At 32.9% G+C, this 17,088-nt stretch overlaps 1 protein-coding gene across 4 annotated transcripts in view; it reads right to left on the bottom strand.

The window, feature by feature from the left end:
- LOC128241571 (flagellum-associated coiled-coil domain-containing protein 1-like) overlaps positions 1-15,970 on the bottom strand; it is a 34,754-nt gene extending 18,784 nt beyond the window's left edge. Inside the window, exons 1-4 of one of the 4 annotated variants that reach the window (XM_052958573.1) lie at positions 15,888-15,970; positions 14,503-14,614; positions 4,578-4,733; positions 4,008-4,116 (exon numbers count right to left, since the gene is read on the bottom strand). In XM_052958573.1, the coding sequence (XP_052814533.1) occupies positions 4,008-4,116; positions 4,578-4,733; positions 14,503-14,597 (360 nt within the window). In that variant the 5' untranslated portion in view covers positions 14,598-14,614; positions 15,888-15,970. Of the gene's footprint in view, positions 1-915; positions 1,220-4,007; positions 4,117-4,577; positions 4,734-7,663; positions 8,030-9,268; positions 10,383-14,502; positions 14,615-15,887 lie in introns of those variants that run through there. The other 3 variants (XM_052958575.1, XM_052958574.1, XM_052958576.1) reach the window with 3 other exon arrangements.
- Positions 15,971-17,088: the final 1,118 nt, after the last annotated feature.

The following is a 17,088-nucleotide window of genomic DNA, read 5'->3' as shown; positions in this document are numbered from 1 at the left end:
AGAACTAGTGCTGGTCATTTTTTAGGACAGTATACATCATCACTCATCTGGTCAATTTAAGCACTAGTCCGACAGCAAAAAACGATTATATTTTCTCTCGGGCCAGTGAAAATTCTCCAAGTACTAGCCCAACTTGCTAGTGACAAAAATAATTTCTACTCTCACTTTTGCACCGGCTAAAACCTACTTTCACTTTAGTAAAGAAGTATCGATAGCTGGAAAATTGTTTGACCGACAAACCAACCTAAATCTCTTATATTGATGTGCTGCTTTCTGATATCTAATGGGCATTGCTGCTTATACAATTTGAGTCTGAGAACCGCAGTGCAAAATTAATTTGGTTCCAGACTTCGTACTATATATTTAAATTAAAAACATACACAATCCAGTCCCAGGAAAAATGGCGTGGAAGGCTCTCAGCCAGGAAAAATGAAAAATGGAGGTGGCTGGTAAACTTATAAAAAGAAATACAAAGAAAAATGGGATAGGAGGGGGCCATTGATAGGCTGGTATTTTTGCATTCCAGAGTCGAACGAATATTAATTTAAAAGAATAAAAAGTCATTAAAAACAAATATTGTGTGTTTTATTTGTTCATGTAAAAAGTGATCTCACAACGCATAATTATCAGTGATTTTAAGACGTAAACATCAGAAAAATATTCAGGCTAGTGAATTTTTATTCAGGCTAGTAAAAAAATTGTGATTTACAAGTCTGATTTGCATATGAGTTCAGATCTTAATTTTCTATGACTGCATCATCATCAATATGTCTTCGGTGATCTCTTTACAATACTCATTAACGAAGGAATCAGTTTTATATTGTTATTTCACATCAGATTTTTAATACCGTACATTGAACAATAATTCATTTAATATTGTCAAATAAAACAAAATGAGAAAATGTGTTTTAATACCTCTTCCACTTTTTTGCGATTTTTTAGCTTATTCATACTAAACACTTTTTAATACTTATCCAATGACTATGAAATCAATTTATACTTGTTTAATACAGTCCACTAAAACTATCCATTATATTAAAAAAAAAAATCTATAGTTCTATTCTATTCAACTACACCACATAAAAATCCAAATAAGTGAAATAAAACTTATTCTTAACATCACATTTGTTTCATTTTCATTTCTTTCATATAAAAAATACAGAGAAAATTCTCTCTGTCTTTGTAAAAGGTAACTGTCATTAAATATCTGAAATGCACATATTTGAATGAGTTTAGCTCCTGAATGAAAGCTTACAAATGACTACAAACAAAATAAGTGGTCCTTGTCTTGTACAAAACAAAAGATCTATACAGCCCATTTGTTTATATTGTAGACACTTGTTAACTTGTCTGTAAGAGAGACAAACGGAATGAAATTTCAAAATTTAAACAGTTTGGGATTTGAAAAGAAATTTGTTTTATCACAAATGTGCAAAAAGTAACAAAAGTTGATTTTCTTTTGTCACAGTAAAGCCTAAAATTAGTATTGACTAACATAAAAAAATTGGTTTGAGAAGTTTGTATTATACATGGTTCAGAATTTAAATTAAAGATAAATCTTTTACCTATGAAGTATATAAAATTACTTAAAGTAACAACATTGTTAGGTATGTAATTAATTGGAAATGAATTGTGTAGCTATTTTCAATGCATTTATAATACATAAATGCTGATTTGTTTGTAGATTAGAAAACACCAAATCTCAGAAATTCTTTACATGTTGCAAAAATAAATTATATTGCGGACAAAGTTTCTTGAAAATACATACATTAAATTATTCAATAACTTACTCAACTCACTTTGGCCTCAGCATGGTTCAAAATATCATATATCTTTTCTATTCCTATTTTCTGACATGAAGCATATTGATTTTAATTTTTGGTCAATATTTTAAACAGATTAATTGTTCAAATTGGAGCAAGATTATGGACTTTCAATCAAGTTTTTAAAGTTGTAATGAACAGTTCTAAGCATTATTATTTAAATGACCATGTTAAGACAGGACACATGGGGGTAAAGGTTAAAAATATTAAGATATTTAAAAAATCAATAAAATCTGGGACTATGCGAACTACCTGTAGAGAAAGAGACACAGCCTGAAAATATGTGCACCATTTTTCTACTTAAGGTCACCGCCAACCATTTATCACCTGAAGGTCATAGCACCCTTGACCTTTGACCTACTGATCTCGAAATCAAAAGGGATCATTTTCTTGACATGACCAATTTGCCTACCAAGTATAAAGTACCAGGGCCCAATCCTACTCAAGTTATTTTGAGTTATTGAGTTCCTGGGAGCAAGTGTTCTTTTGTTATTGATCAAAATCTGTTACCGGAACCTTGACCTTTGACATACTGATTTTAAAATCAATAGGGGTCATTAACTGATCATGACCAACCTACATACCAAGTTTGAAGTTCCTTGGTCCATTGAGCGTTCTATCGTTATTCAGCAGAAACAATGTGTGATGTACCGACAGACAGACTGTCGTACAGGCAAAGGAACAGGGCCAAAACAATGTGTTTCCACATGAATGGGGAAGACATAATTCCTTGACATCAACTGGAGCTAATAACAAGAGCCGTCGTAAGACAGCGCGCTCGACTACGCCACTTTGACTTAGAATACAATAACGATGTAATAATACCAAGTTTGGTCTCTTTATGTCAAACCTAACTAAAATCATTCGATACATAAGGTGACTTTAATGCTGCCCTCCCACCAGCCCGCCCAAACAACGATGCAAGTCATTCAAATAACTTGATTTCCCGTTATGAAAATGTGGTTAAGAATATACAAATATGCCTTTCAAAGGAAATAAAAAAATAAAAAAAATAATCAAAGGCCATAATTTGTATTTAGGCTTAAAACGGAGTTATGTTTCTAGTTGTAAGATGGTCATAAATAATTTTGAATTTTATTAAGTTCATTTAATGAACGGTATAGAAGTTTTTTTTATTAAAATCCCAACTTGCCCTTAACTTTTACTTGCCTAAAACTTTAACATAAGTCAATCAGGGGCCATAACTTGTATTTAGGATAATATGGAGTTATGTAACCTCATTTTGTAATGGTCCTGAACAACTGTGTGAAGTATTAAGTCAATTGAATAAAGGGTATAGAAGTTATTAAACAATATCCCAACCTGCCCTAAAACTTTAACCTAAGTTCCATAGTCAATCAGGGGCCATAATTTGTATAAAAGATAATTTGGAGTTATCTTACCTCATTATGTGATGGCTCTGAACATCTGTGTGAAGTATTAAGTCAATTGAATGAATGGTATTGGAGTTTTAAGTGAAAATCCCAACTTGACCTAAAACTTAAACCTGCCCTCAAACTTTAACCTAAGTCAATCAGGGGCCATAACTTTAGGATAATATGGAGTTATGTAACCTCATTGTGTGATGGTCCTGAACAACTGTGTGAAGTATTAAGTCAATTAAACAAAGGATATAGAAGTTATTAATAAATATTCCAACTTGCCCTAAAACTTTAACCTAAGTTCCATAGTCAATCAGGGGCCATAATCTGTGTAAAGAATAATATGGAGTTATCTAACCTCATCATGTGATGGCACTGAACAACTGTGTGAAGTATTAAGTCAATTGAATGTAGGGTATTGGACTTATAAGTGAAAATCCCAACTTGCCCTAAAACTTTAACCGGACGCCGACGCCGACACCGACGCCGGGGCGAGTAGTATAGCCCACCTATTCTTCGAATAGTCGAGCTAAAAATGCTTCATTGTAGTCTCAACTATCAATTTTGGCCTGCAAGTTACTGCCTAACATTTTTTTAACTGGAATGACTTGTTTTTGTGATTGTGTCTTCGCAATGATTTATGTATTCCATCTTAGATAATAAGGAATAAATGCTGCATAGATGGAAATTTTGTGTCAAACTTACTACCAATTATGTCTCATGTTCCAGTTAATAAAATGGCCCATGGATTAAGACTGGGGTGGGAAATGAACCTCAAAACATGTCTACAAACACAACTTACGTCAATTTTTGCCTGCCATGGTGGGGGTTTGGCCTTCTTTACGGGCATGTGGTTTTCTAGGTTGTGTCTACGTGTGGGCTCATGCTCCAGCTGGGCCACTCTGTCACAGCTACAAGAAGAAATTAAAACATAATTTCTACTAACCTATAACAAACTACAACACTGGTCTCACAATAAACCATTTGAAAGATTTCAAAACAAACATGCACAAAGTTTACCAACAAAACCAGATTGCCATGGAGCAAACCCCAACACTCGCCTGTTGTTTTTTTCAGTCAACAATGGGCATAACTCAACAGTTATAAAAAGCATGGTTATGTCGCTTGCTATGCATGTTTGTATCATATCTGGCTACAATGTATTAGAAGTTGTATTACAATATCTTTTTGAGTTATGACCTGAAGACTTATATTTTGGGACATTGACAATGATTATGATGACAATGCCAAATCTAAGAATGTTTTTCTCGAAAAAGCAGACTAGCTAATTTCAATTTCTCAACAATGGGGAGATATAAACTATTGTGATGCAAAATGTACAGTCACAAATGTATATTATTGTAGTATTTACTCCCTAGTGATTCCCAAAATAGCTGCTGCAGTTTTTGGTCTACGAATCCGATTTGCGGAGAAGCCATTATGACTACCATCAGTCGTCGCTGTCCCCGGAGGCATGTACGTCACATGACCATATGAGGTTGGTCGTGTTGCGTGGGCTGGAGTTGACCTGAAAATTAAATAAATTGTTTTGAAACTTAACTGGTTCAGTTTAAACTATACAATGATTCTGAAACAAGATACTTCAAAATAATATTAGTCATTCTTGTTGGCATAAAGTAACTGTGCCACAGAGTGGTCAAGTATGTTATGGGGAAAACCAAATACAAGGGTGTCCACCATCCAAACCGTCATGTGCCTTGACTGAAAATCAATCATGAGGCCTGTTCAGGTGAGGCTGAGAATCAATCATGAGGCGTGTTCAGGTGAGGCTGGAAATCAATCATGAGGTGTATTCAGGTGAGGCTGAGAATCAATCATGAGGTGTATTCAGGTGAGGCTGAGAATCAATCATGGGGCGTGTTCAGGTGAGGCTGAAAATCAATCATGAGGTGTATTCAGGTGAGGCTGAGAATCAATCATGAGGTGTATTCAGGTGAGGCTGAGAATGAATCATGGGGCGTGTTCAGGTGAGGCTGAAAATCAATCATGAGGTGTATTCAGGTGAGGCTGAGAATCAATCATGAGGTGTGTTCAGTTGAGGCTGAGAATCAGTCATGGGGCGTGTTCAGGTGAGGCTGAAAATCAATCATGAGGTGTATTCAGGTGAGGCTGAGAATCAATCATGAGGTGTATTCAGGTGAGGCTGAGAATCCATCATAAAGCGTGTTCATCATTGTTTACGACATTTGTTCATCCTTTTTGGTATGTTAAAACTATTGTAATAGATGTTTTAAATCTTATTTGGGAGAAATAGTGTATCTTTAAAATCTAAACTCTTTTATCTTATTTTTTAAGCATACCATTAAGATAGCATTTACATTCCATTTATGCTTTTTGAATTACAAGTTAATGTATAACTAGCTTTAAAATTAAACAAAAATCTTATAAAAGAAATACAAATGATTGAAAGAAAACATGAAGTAATTTAAATCATAAATTTTGCAGCCAAGTCTAATACCTGACATGAATATTGAAGCACAGGAACTTAGTAAGTGTATTTGTAAATGTCTAATGTCAATATTGTAGAACAGAAATCCAACAAAAAGAGAATGATTATATTTGCTTAATCAATATGAAGTGATCTGACATGGTCTATTTTGCGCTTACATGAGATGCATTTCCCTGATTATGAATTAGATTTCAATGCAATCAATCTTCCTGTCTTTAAAACCATGTGCAATCAATATTTTCAATTTAAAACATGCACTTGTCATCCCTGTAAACCAGCCTGATATGTATAATCTCCACATCTGAAAGCGACTCCCATTGATTGGGCTTATTAAAGGGAAATATTGAACAACTATTTTTTCTTCTATTTTCATACGTCAAAATGAATGTGAGTTTTTTTACAAAGAAGTTTGATGGTTTTATATACCATAACACATAAATCAGAATAAAGAAATGGACAAAGATTGTTGGTATACATAAACTTAAACAAATAAATGGTTTGATGTACACAGTTGTATAAACGTCTATTTTATGTACGTACATACTAACAATTGTTAACATTTTAGTGGTCTACATTTCATTGAGTAAACTACCTACTGTATGGGCCAGCCATTACTTCACCTGATTTAAATCAATAATGGCCCGCTGATTTACTGAAATAAATGTATTTGAAATATTGAGAAATACTGCCTTCTCATTGGACAAAATAAAATGTTGACCACTAAAACTCACGCAGCATAAACATGAAGTATGATTCGAGTCCCGACCCCCACATTTTCTAGAACTGTAATTTGTGTACATGTTGTGTCAATGATTATGCAATTCTAGCTCTGATTTATGTGTTAGGGTATATAAAACATGATTAAAGGTTTTCCCAAAGAGAACCATTTGGGCCCGAAATTGCTCACCTTTCTTCAAAAGACTTAATTTTTTTAAGGCCCATGTTAAAGTAAAGAAAGGTCTTGCTCAAAGCTCAGAGTTGCAAATGCTTGAATATCTGCCTGTACATATACAGTTGAAACGCTGTTGGCTCAAACTCGTTTGGCTCAAATTCCTCTTTGGCTTTAACTTGATGTCAGGATGAGTACCCATTTCTTGAAACTGAAGGTAAGAATTCTCGCTTGGCTCAATTTTTTGGAGGCTCAACGAAGGTATTATTTGTTTGTTTAGCCTTGAGATCAAATCCGAGAGCCTGATTGCAAATAAGGTGCTCTACCGAGCTAACCAGCCAGAATAACTGACATATTCTCTGATCTGTGTGAGTTAGTACCATGACATTTAATTCACCCCTTTAAAATGGACCTTGGTACTCAAATTTCAGGACACCAGTGCTACAGGTTACAGAATTAAAAATTATTTTATTGAATTGAGATTTCCAAGTGCTCCCTGATACAAATACAAATTTCAATTAGAATTCTAAAAGCCCAAAGGCATGATGATTTCAAATAAAGAAATGATGTTTCTTCTCCATGTGAAGTATTCCATGGACTGCAGTTGGTGCTCATGCATATATTCAAAAAGAAGTGACAGTGAAATTCAGGTTTGTATTAAATCAATTCAATCACAATTTGACTTATTGGTCAGACTAAAAGCACACTTAAAACAAAAACAAGACTGATGTTTTCTTGTTTAAAATCTTGGTGCTTAAAATTCTTATTTGGTAAAGGGAGGTAATTCTATAAATTTTAGCCCAAGTTATGGTCCTTGCTGCACTTATTTCCAATGGTAATTAATTAAATCCATGTGAATGTCTTTTAATGGTTTTTGAGTTATTATAAGTCAAGTGTTCCAAGTCTTGGTAAAGAAATGAGCATACCAAGTTTGAGGACTCTAAGACAAGTCATTCAAATGTTATTGATCAGAAATGATCAGAAATGATCAGAAACAAAAGAGTGACTGACTCAGTCAGGCAATGTGGCCGAGAATGCCTCACAAAGTGGCATATGTGCCTGCTTAACTACACAAAATCTAAGTACCTTAACAACTTACACTCTGTAAATAATTCCGTCTGTTGTATAAAACCATCGGATTTTTGTCATCATTCAAGTTTTTATAACGAAATAATTTCAACACAAAGTCCTTTCACATCAATGATGAATACTGCTACATTGAGCAATACCCAGCAATTAGTTATATTGAATGTAATATCCTGTTTTTGATTTAACACATACACATTTACACTATAAAACTGCCGCTTTTTTTTCATTTAACAAGAATGAAATGCAACTAATTATAATATTGGACGAATATCATTTCACCTCAATAGTTGTGTGCTTTATAATTCATTTCACATTTAAATGCCACAATTTTCAATGAAAATACGCCATAGACATAAGTGATTTCCAATTCAATGATCATTACCGTATTAAAGCCATGGCTTGGGACTGCTAAAAACATTGGACATCACAATGTCAGTATCGGAGTTGGTTTACAAAACCTTATAATTAGATGTCTATTAAACCTCATGGCTTCAATAAATCTGAAATCTTAATTCCAAGACTAATATTTGCTCTCAGCATAACAATAAATCGTTATTCTATATATATAAAATTCAAATTGAAACTAAAACATGGTAATGATCAAAAAGCATTGAATTTCATTATTCATGCTAAGTTCATCCATTAGGCTTATGACAACAAAAATACACAATGAATGAATGTGATCATGGTTGCGTTAGACTTGATATTTCAGTCATGAAAATACATTGTTTTCTTGAGCTGAAAGAGGCAGTCATGCAATTATAATAGGTTGATGCAAAAAATTCTCTTTTTTAATTTTAATGCATTATTATGTTTGACTTAAATGATCAGAACATTAGGAAAAGCATATAATGATTTGTGTACATATAACAAAAACTAAGTTAAAACTCTTGATAACATTTTATTTCTTTAATAATAGTTTCATGGCCACAATTCTCCAGTTTAAAAAGCACCAAATTATTACTTATATTTTTTGTATTTGTATACATTTTTTTAATTATATGCTTTTTTTAAATCATTTAAAAATTAATGGAGGAACTCAATATGAATTTTGTTTGTTTTTCTTTTGTTTATTTTTTGCTCTACTTATAACAATTTAATTGTCAAGTTACCGGTACTTGTTTAGTTAAGGGAACATAAATGATAACTATCTTCATGTTTGGTGCGCATGTCTCTAGACTAAGTCAGCCCACATGTATGCAGTGGCAGTCCAAACAGGGGGGCAATTTTAAAGCCAGTTTGCTGGCAGACAAACCCTAAAAACACCTAATTTTAACCTTAAATTGATACCTTAACATTTAAAACACTGTAAACACATAGTTTTTTTATAAGAATGTCCACTTATTTATAAAAGTATACTTGAATGAAGGGTTGAAATGCATCAACGATTTTATATTACATGTGATGGCATTTCAATACCTCAGTGAAATAAAATACTGAGGCTGTTTGACGGTTGCCCCCCTAGTTATGAATTCTTGGATCTGCCACTGTGTATGAACCATTTAATTACCCACTTAATAAACCAAGTTAATGATGAAACAAAATTTTGAAATTATCAAATACAGAGGTATGTAGAAATGACATATATATAATTTAACATAGTTTTAAAGTTTACCTTCTATGAGAGAACATCATGACATGTCCATAGTTTTCCATTTCAACATACATGTACAATCATATTGTCTAATTTGAACGTAGAAACATCGAAGAATCTGTTAGAAGCTCATCTAATATTGTTACTAATTTGTATGCTATAAATTACTGAATGCACCCAAAACTCAAGTTATTGAAATTATACATGAGTGCTGAAGCAGGAGTGTAAAATTTCAATCCCTAGGGTAGGGGGTGATCATAGTAACCATTCTGTACCATATGTTGTCAAGGACAATGTTTGATGAGTAGCGTTGTTATTTATTTGCATGCTAGTTACTGAACGATAACACTCCGCCTACTGGCTTCACTGTTCTGTTAAGTGTTAGTTAATGTAGATACGAAAACATAGGAAATCCTCTCAAACATGGTACGATGGTCCAATTATAGTGCAGTCAGAAATGACAATTTTTTACATAATCCTGCTCTATTAGTAATAAATAATTCAACAGGCTTTCATCCCAGTAAACAGTCTTAAAAATCCAGCTTTTTTTTAAACATTTCACATAACTCATATTTGATTTGCAGAATTTTTAAATGCCATACAGTCCATGCTTAAAAACCATCCAGAAATCTGCATTAAATGTTAATATCTGTCACACTAGATATGATGACAATGTATTTGAATGCCGATCTAATCACTTTCCTTTTTCAAACAGATAACAAATGGACTGATTTTCAAACAAACTTGTACTTGTCCATTTATCTTTTTGATTTGAAGTGCCTTATCATTTTGCAGTCTTCTTTCACAAGATTTCTACATAAAATACCACTAATTTTCATCAAATTAACTATTCCACAGCCGTCAAAGTAGACAATCTTACAGCTAAGTTTATCTGCTCCTTGCATTTTGCTATGCTATATTATAAGTATGAGCTTAAGACCTCAAATATAATGGTTTTATAAGTTTAAGAAAATATTTTGAGACATTATTTTTATATTGAAATCAATACATGAAAACACAGCCATTCCCAAAAATCATAACAAGTATTTCTTTCTGTCGCGTTCAAACATTTGATCACTAAAACCTTTAGAATGTCCAGAGAAAGCTATCCATAGTTTCCATCTTAAACAAGATATGTCCAAATAGCCAATGTTCATTAATTGAGTAATAAATCAAAGAAATGAGATAGCTCAATTACTGATGGCGCTATTGAATGACCCTTTAATAGAGCTTAAACTAGTTGGACTAAAGTTAATATTTAAACTGTATCTTTACATTTAAATATTGAGGAAAAGTGTTCTAACTTGTTCTAAAACAGTAAGGTTTTCAGGGTTCTAAGACTTAATGTGAAAGGTATGAAGTAACACTGTAATTTCATATCTTTTCACATTAAGGAAACCTTGAAAACTATTAAAGAAGAGTCGTCGTAAGACTGCTCAGGTGGGCACAAAAATGGGACACCAGGCACATGACAGGTATACGCTTTTCCTCAAGCTATACACTACTCGAGCGGGCGCAGGGTGTTGATGGGAATCTTTGCTTTATATATTTTAAGTTCCTGATTCAAGTACTTTCCTTTGAGAAAATGATCTCAAAACGGAAATGTACGAGGTTATCCAAAATTATTGCTTTTAGACGTAACATATTCAAATCTTATGGATGCATAAAATTATGTAGATAACAACTTTTATTTTATTTTAAAATATATTATTCAAACTTATGCGCACCTTTTTAAATTTTCTAGTTAATTTCTGTTACTAAAAAAATACCAGTAAGCTAAATTCTTAAACTTAATTTACAATTTATATATTGAATTACAGAAGATAATTATAAATAATTGCATGAAAAACAAGAGCAACGTGAAGCAATTAAATGCTTCGCTGTTATTTTACTGTTTAAAAAGGGGGAATAACTCAACAATTACTATTGCCAGTTGCTTCCCCTGTAGATATTATCTCTGGTAACAGGTGAACCAAGTTTCATTTGACTATGAGTAAAAGTTACCTTAATGGATAAAGAGTTTGCATGACAACACCGCCTTCTATGATAACAGAGGGCAATATTTATCGTTTTGGCATCAAATGCATTAAGAAATGACAGCCCTTGTATATAGTCGAACAGTCATTGGGGTGTGCTCAGTATTGACGATACACCATCATGATCATGAACAACTGATTTTTGTCAAAACTTTATTTGTTAACTTAAAGAACATAAAACATGTATAATCATATGATTAATTTTATCCTGTGATAACATTATATATACAATTTGGCGCTGTGAATGTAAGAAAACTGAATCCTTTTTCTTTCTTTTTTTTTTGTCCATCAATATGTTGGAAACTTTTCAAATGTATAAGACATAGATGTTTTTGTAATAAATGTGACCATCTTCATAATGATGACACTTTCAATTATATCTGATTTAAACTTTGTTTCAATTTTATGATCGTTATGCACCAGTCAATTGTAACCCAGCCTGCCTAGGTCCATTGAATAGTAAGGACTTTGACTTTTGGTTCAGCCAATCCCACGTAAAATCCCTACCCTGCTGAAACAAATTGCTGGTAAAAACCCCGCCAAATGCCCCCGCACCCTGGGGACATGCTAAGTAAGGCCAATTCCCCGCTATTTTCGGTGCAAAAACAAAACCACTGCATTTACTTGGCACTACCTGGAAGGTAAAAACACGGCCCATTTCCCCTGCCATTCCCGGTATACCCCGGACCTGGGGGGCCGTGGTTACAATGGACTGGTGCGCTAATGAAATTTGTCTGATTATACCTTAGACAATAGCTAAAACCTCAGTATACCTTCACAACTACAGTAAATTATTCATTTTCGAGAAAACACATGTTTTCAAATCAATAAGACACACACATGACAAACATAAATGTTTCATGCCATAGAAAATGATCTTTATAAGTTTTTAGCTAACGACCAAATTCTTAATTATTTGTATTGAAATTTATGTTGTATTGTTTAAAACAAAAACTAAATGTAAGGCCACAAGAAACGAAAAGCCAAAGAAAGGTTAAAAATCATTCAGATGGCAGGTTTGAAAGTGGGTCAGGAAATGCCAAACTATTAGGCCTAGTTAATGCTGTTCTGACTACTCACCTTCTGCTAAAAACAAACACTTTGATAGGTTCCCTTGATGGAGCTGCACCACTGCCGTAAGAACTTTGGGACTCAGTCTTGCTCATTCTTTCAATAATTCCAATCCCAACATATCATGGTTACAAATTTACCATTTTTTATCATGGACTTGTATAAAGGTGTGACCCACTAAACCGATTTTTTGCTATTATTTCACAATTTACTGTTTCTTTTTTTAAATTCCCCCCTGTTTCACCATAGTTTCAACAGATGCAGACACTGTCACTTATAATTCTTCAAATTTAGTAACAAGAAGGTCGTCTATTTTAATTAACTTCATTAATTACAATTAAAACCAAAAATTATTTCATTATTTAGATATAAAATATTTAAAACCATTATGCACTCTCCAACAATGTTTTTTTTTTTCACTTAATTTTACAATTCTTTTACATTTTTTATTCCAACCACCGTCACTATTTATAAATAAAACAATAACACTTGTTATCTCCTGCAGTTTCCTTTATAGAAAGATTTAACAAAATTGTGGACCATTGAAGAACCATGGATCATAAATAATCAGTCATAATCCTTGTTTGGAAAGTGAAAAGTTGAACAATAAAACATTGAGGCCCTGGGGTATGGTTGAGTCATCAATTGAAACAGGCAAAAAATTGTATAGCAATGATGGCAGCTTTATGTGAGGGTAGTGGCTTAATGTGACAAAATTTAATATTATGAACTTTCTCATTATAATTTGTGCAAATATCTAAATGGTGGGAGCACAAACAAAATTGCTGCTTTATAATTTTTCCTCCACCTATTTCATATTTTTTGTTGTTTTGGATTGTAAATCATTGAAAGGTCTTATATTTATTATACATGTATGGTGTCCAGTGGTGTTAAAAAAAATATGATTGAAATAAAATTAATATTTCACAGTTTCAAACAGTGAAAATATCAATTTGATATTTGTCACTGTATTGAAATTTTAGCCTGTTTTCAAGTCGAAATCAAAGCAAACACATTGGGCTGAAACACAATTTCAACAATGTCATTTTTGTAATAACCTAACTTTCACATACAATTTTTGGTGTGCCGTCCGATAAACTTAAATTAATTGTCATTTTATAGCCTTTTTAGGCATATAATACAGTAATCAAAAATAACGCAATAAAATAGCCCGGGCTAGCTGAATTCTGGATTTTATATAGCAGGGCTTATTGATTTTTTTGGTTCAAAGCCCTAGATTAAGATGTTGGACTTATGTTCATTTGAAGTGAAATTTCAATGACTGTAATAAATAGATTTTTTTCAGTCGCAAATTTTTCACTCCATACAAATACAGTAAATATTCCACCCATGAAGTATATATAGATTTTGGTGCTCACTTTGTGAAATATACTGCCTGGATCTAACACTAAAACATACTGTTTATTATCCACCTTATAAAATACATTCAACAAAATTGGTCCGATTTTTCTAAAAACTACAAGAAAATGAAATAAGCTTCCATCTCCTCAATGCAGATTTACAACTCATTGTCATCAAGATATTGGAACAACTGCAAGCCTTCATCATAATTTATTCTGCAAACAAGGGTTCCTGATCGATACATAAAACGGTAATCTACCATTAAAAGGAAACACAAATAGCCCATAAAACAATCATAAGCCGACAGGAGCATGTGAAATGCTGGTTTAAATTTCTTTATGATGGCGATATTGAATAAAATGTATCATTTTGATGGTAACAAAAAGGGTCATTCAGTACATGTACATTTTTGTATGTTACTAAAATATTCATGTTCAAGGTTTAAGCCAGGATTTAAAAAGGACAGAGTGCTGTAAAAGAGGGACAGGAAGGAGGAAAAGAACACATTGTATTGCGCTGCAAAGATTTGTACACTTTGATTTTGAGTTTATATATATATCAAAACAAATGGAGTATTTAATTTTCTTAGGCACTTAATTCTGTAAAGGCATGAGGTGTTTAGGTGCTGGTCTCAACCGTGGAAGAAGGGTGCCCATACAGACATCCATACAAAGGTGGAAGGGCAGGCCTCCAGGAGACATAAGTAGAGCATATTAAATGAAATGTTAATGAACTAATTACAAAGTGAGCAATACGATTTAAACAAACTTAAGAAGACTTTCCTACCTAGGTCGTTTAGCCCGATGGACATGGCTGTCTGTGATGTGGTATGTTCCCACAACGCGGGAGCTGCTGGGGGAGGGTGACAATAAAATCTCCATCAAAAGGCTTGCCTCACCTACAATAAGACGGAAACATCTGTTAATGTCAAAGTATTAATAATAACAGATTGTTAAACACTTCTAACGATAGCATTTAAGAGCAAATCTGTTTTTTTTTGCAAAACCATTGGAATAACTCAACTATTTATAAAGCCATAGATATGAGCCTTACTATACATGTGCATATTGCCTTAAAGCAACATAAGTAACAACTTTTTGTTGAATATCTTGAACCTATTTTTATGTTATAACCAAGGATAAAGTTTCTGCAAGATGCTGCAACTGCTTACATCAACGGCACTAAAGCAATGACAGTTCCTTGACTTTTTCTTTGATAAGGGACAAGCTTATTTTTCATTCTTGCCGAAATTTGAGTATTAATTTATTGAAACCATGACTGTGTTAGGTGGACCATTTTATTGATTTACACACCAGCAGGTGTGTACAGTTACACTATAGCAGATACAAATTGCTGATTTGTCAGTCACTTGCTTTTAACACTGCCTACTTTCTATAGGTGATAAACAAAGTCACTACTCTACACAGTCATGACTGATCATCAAATTCAGCAGATATTTAGTTTGTTGAATGGGTAAAAAGTTTCTTATGTAGTGCGCAAGAGTCTCAAAAAGACAGGAGCCTGGCACGTCTAATACGACATTGACAGTATTAGACATAAACACAAACAGTTGCTGGTAAACGATGGAGCCATGACACCAGTAATGGTCCTCCAGAGAAACTTTTATAATTTTGGACAATACAAAGATATTTAGTAAAAAGTGAGGGGTTACAGGGCATCATAATAAAAACTTCATGATTAAAAAGTTTCTTTGAACGAGCAATATATTAAGTAAACCTGGGAGGTAAAATGAGCCAGGTACAGGACTCAAATTCATGACTGCCAAAACACATGCACGGTGCTCTAACCAATTGAGCTGATTACATGGCTGGTTCATAACCACACTCACTACATTTATATATTGTGGCTAGGGGTTATTGTAAGAACCGTCTTCCTCACAGTTTCAGCTTCAATATAAAACATTATTGCTGTGGATAATGCAGGGGGTTGGAAAGGTGGATGGGTGCTAAGGAAAGTCAGATATGAGAACAATTCTTTTTGGACTAGTTTTGTAGGGATTAATTATAACCATTCATATCTGGAAATGAAACAATCCACACTAGCATTAGCTATAATTCAAATGCAATATTCGTATTTTTATTTTAAATTAAAATAAGGACTTATATGTCTATACCAAACTATTTTAACTAAAACAGATTGGTTTTAACTACCTCTTATAATACATATTCGAATATCATTTTTCAGAAATAATAATTGTTTGTTTCCAATGACGCGCAATTGTTTTCAATAAAAAATATATTACGTTTGTGATTATCGCGATTTAAAGGTTATCTTACACCATTATTTTTCAAAACAACAATACAACGCTGTGACCTCCCCTCTTATCATGAATTTTATTGTAGTGTTTAATTTTCCACTGTTCAATTTTAATAAAAATATGTATCATGTATTTTTTATGATGAAATGAGAGACATGTTGATCTGTCGCTGTAGTTTTTTTTGTACTAGTTCATAAGTATAAATCTCTCCAATGTCTCATACATCTTTTCAAGGAAAAAAATGCGCCCGATAATCTTTGCAAATAAACAGTTATCCATCTAAGTTGATTTTTATTTTGACACTTGGTCTTGAATTTCAAATTATCAAAATACAAGATACTTTGGATGCGCAATGTTCAAATGAAAGCCCTGATATGAGTGGATGAAAGCCTAGAGAGAAAAAAACTACATTATCCCTGAGAGCAAAATAGTATTATTGCTAATTGGCTGTACACCATTCTTAAAATAATGATACAATTTGCATACTATTAAAGCATTAGACTATAATCAAGTTTCATTAGGGTTTCTTTACCATATATTGGATACCAATGTTGTTGTTTTTTTATTATTAAGAGAATATTTAAAGTAACAACAAAACGTTGCAAAACAACTTCTAAAGGTTATGCATGGCTGCATCGCATTTGATAAAAATGTTTATATTAAGAACAAAACAGTAACAGTGAATAAAACCAGGTGTTTATTTCAAAACAGTTGCGTAGATAAATGTATACTCTAAACAGGTTGCTCAACAGGCGGCATATAGGTGCATGATGCTACTTAAATCACTGCTTTCCTGAAGCTGATACTCATATATATACCTTCTAGCTCAGATAACATGTTTAGTGAAAAATTAACAGTTTAGCTTTTGAACTTTAGGCTAAGCTATATAACACACATTCAAATGATTCTTTTCTTATTCATTAAATGATGAAAATGATTTTGAAAAAAAATCAAAGCTGTTCTCTTCTTCTTCTTATATTTTTTTTATATTACATTCATATTATTATTTACTTTTTAATCCCTCAGACCATCGAGCTTCCAGTTCAGGCAGTTTGATTTTCGATCTTAATCTCATAAAAAACTGCCTCATACAA

This window comes from Mya arenaria, chromosome 7, assembly GCF_026914265.1.
Source record: "Mya arenaria isolate MELC-2E11 chromosome 7, ASM2691426v1".
In the NCBI taxonomy this organism is placed as follows: domain Eukaryota; kingdom Metazoa; phylum Mollusca; class Bivalvia; order Myida; family Myidae; genus Mya; species Mya arenaria.
Note: the sequence above shows the minus strand (reverse complement) of the source record. Positions and strands in the feature narration are given on the sequence as shown.